Genomic DNA, 2,260 nt, shown 5'->3' with positions numbered 1-2,260 from the left:
TGTGAGAGTTAATGTGTAAGAGAATGAGTGAATGAATGAATGAATGGTGGATGGAAGTCAGGGAGTGGGGAGGGAGTAAGGGAAGGAAGGAAGGAAGGAAGGAAGGAAGGAAGGAAGGAAGGAGGGAGGGAAAGGGACTACCCAAAGCACATACTTTAGGCAGGATGGGAACCATGTATGATCCGAGTTGAAACCCTGTCCCCTCCTCCAGACCTGGACACTGAGAAGTGGACCCCCTCTGTGGCCTCGCCCAGTGCTGGGAGCTGAGTCAGGGGCAAGCCACTCCTCTTCCCCCGCACAAACCCATGCTCAGTCCCAAAATCCCCTTGCAGGCCAGCCCTGCCCCCGGGGAGCCCTCAGAGGGGGCCCCGGCCATCCGCCCACCCTGGAGGCACTCTGCCCGAGGCTTGGGACTTGATGCGCAGTTTGTGGGGCAGGGAGGGCTGACCCTCAGAGTCGTTCCCTGGGACAGGATAGACCACCCCGGGAGGCAGCTCCATCGGGTCAGCAGAGGGTGTGAGCAACACATCTGAGGGCCCCGAAGCCTGGTAACCAGTGGGCATGGGTGACCACAGCCTCCAGAAGGGCCTGAGCTCCGGTCTGGTCCCCCCATGCCCATCCAGGAGGTGACAACTGAATAAGGCAGCTGGGAGGGCAGCCTGCAAGGCCATGTCCATTCTCTTGGGGGCAGGGGGCGCAGGGTCCTGCGGGCACCTGGGGGAGGTGGCCAGACCAGTCCACCTGTGGGCCACCAGACAGCCCCCGCATCCCGGAACCCCAGTGTCCAGGGTGCATGGCCTCAAAAAGCAGCCACGGGAGCCAGAGAGGGAGGGGAGGGGTTCGGCCCTAGAGCAGGGGTCCCCAGTCCAGGGGGCCTCCCATAGCATGGCCTGCAGGGGCAGGGCCCGGGAGCCAGCGACGGAGGGCAGAAGGCCAAAGCGATGCCTCAGTGTCCACAGCTCAGCCCTGAGCAGAGCGTTTTCCTCCAGCAGCACGGCTAGCCTGCCCTCGAGGGCCGCATCATTGAGACGCCGCTTTTCTCGGGACCTCTTGGCGGCTTCGTTGTTCTTCCTCCGCTTCTCCCAGTAAACTGTGTCCTTCTTCTCTTCCGGCATGAACTCCCGCTGCCTCCGGATGGCCGGACCCCTGCCGCGTGCTCCCCGCAGGGTCTTGCTGCAACCCTGAGATACAACTGGCAGGCTGGAGAGACCCAAGTCCATGGCTGCCTGGGGCACCTGGAACACAAGAGAGGGGTGTTGGACAGGAGGCAGGAGGCTGACCAGGATGACCCTCCCTCTAATTTATGCTGTGACCCCACCATCACAGACAGGTAAGGGCGCAGGTGGAGTGGGAGCGGGGAGGGTGGGGGGTGACCAGGATGGAGGCGGAGAGGGATGTAATGGAGAGGAAGAGGAGAGGACCATTGGGTGTCTGGCAGAGGAGTGGGGGAGGCTTCCAGAGAGGCCGCTTGGCCGGGGAAAGCTTAGGAGCAGACCACAGTCTTCACGGAGAGCCGGTGGGGCACTGACCGTGTGCTTAGAGGATGCAGGCTCTTTCCCCGGGGTTCTTACCGCTGAGAAGTCAGCTGAGAAGCCTAGAGCTCAGTCTGGTCTGAGCTCCAGGTTAAGATCCTTGGAGACCCAGAGGGAGAATGAAAGAGGGCTGAACCTGGAAAGAAAGAATGTGTGTCCATGGAGTTAAACTGAGTCAAGCTGGGTTCAAAAAATAAGCCAGTAGTCATCTGAATTGTGCCTAGGTTATGTCCCAAGACCTCCTCGATACATGGCCAGAATTTCGCATCTGCCCATCCATCCATCCGCCTACCCACACATTCATAAGATGATCGATCCATCTATGCACTCACTCAACTGTCCATTTGTCCATCCCGCTACCCACCTACTCAACCATCTATCCATTTATCCCCTCAAGCACCCACCCACCATCTGATTTGTCCATCCCTCTGCTCATTCAAACACTCCATCTATCCCCCATCCGACTACAGAATCATCTCCACATCTGCCACTCACACACCCACCCATCCACTCCCTGTCCATTCATTCACCGATAGAGTCATTTTTTTATAATATTGTACCTACAGGTAACAACAGAAAAAAAAATTGGACTCTATAAAAATGTTTACATTTTGTGCATCAAAAGATACCACCCGCAAAGTAAAAAGATAGCTCACAGAATGGGAGGAAATATTTGCAAATCATAGATCTGATAAGGGATTAATATCCCAGAACATACAGAGAACTCC

At 57.0% G+C, this 2,260-nt stretch overlaps 1 protein-coding gene across 1 annotated transcript; it reads right to left on the bottom strand.

The window, feature by feature from the left end:
• Positions 1–356: 356 nt before the first annotated feature.
• NFILZ (NFIL3 like basic leucine zipper) lies at positions 357–1,220 on the bottom strand. Its single transcript, XM_086684960.1, has one exon. It carries the CDS (start codon positions 1,218–1,220, stop codon positions 357–359), a length of 864 nt encoding a protein of 287 aa, XP_086541086.1.
• Positions 1,221–2,260: the final 1,040 nt, after the last annotated feature.

This window comes from Puma concolor, chromosome A2 (genome assembly GCF_028749965.1).
Source record: "Puma concolor isolate L17-30 chromosome A2, mPumCon1.1.hap2, whole genome shotgun sequence".
NCBI lineage: Eukaryota > Metazoa > Chordata > Mammalia > Carnivora > Felidae > Puma > Puma concolor.
The sequence above is the reverse complement of the archived record's forward strand: the minus strand, read 5'-3'. Positions and strand labels throughout refer to the sequence as shown.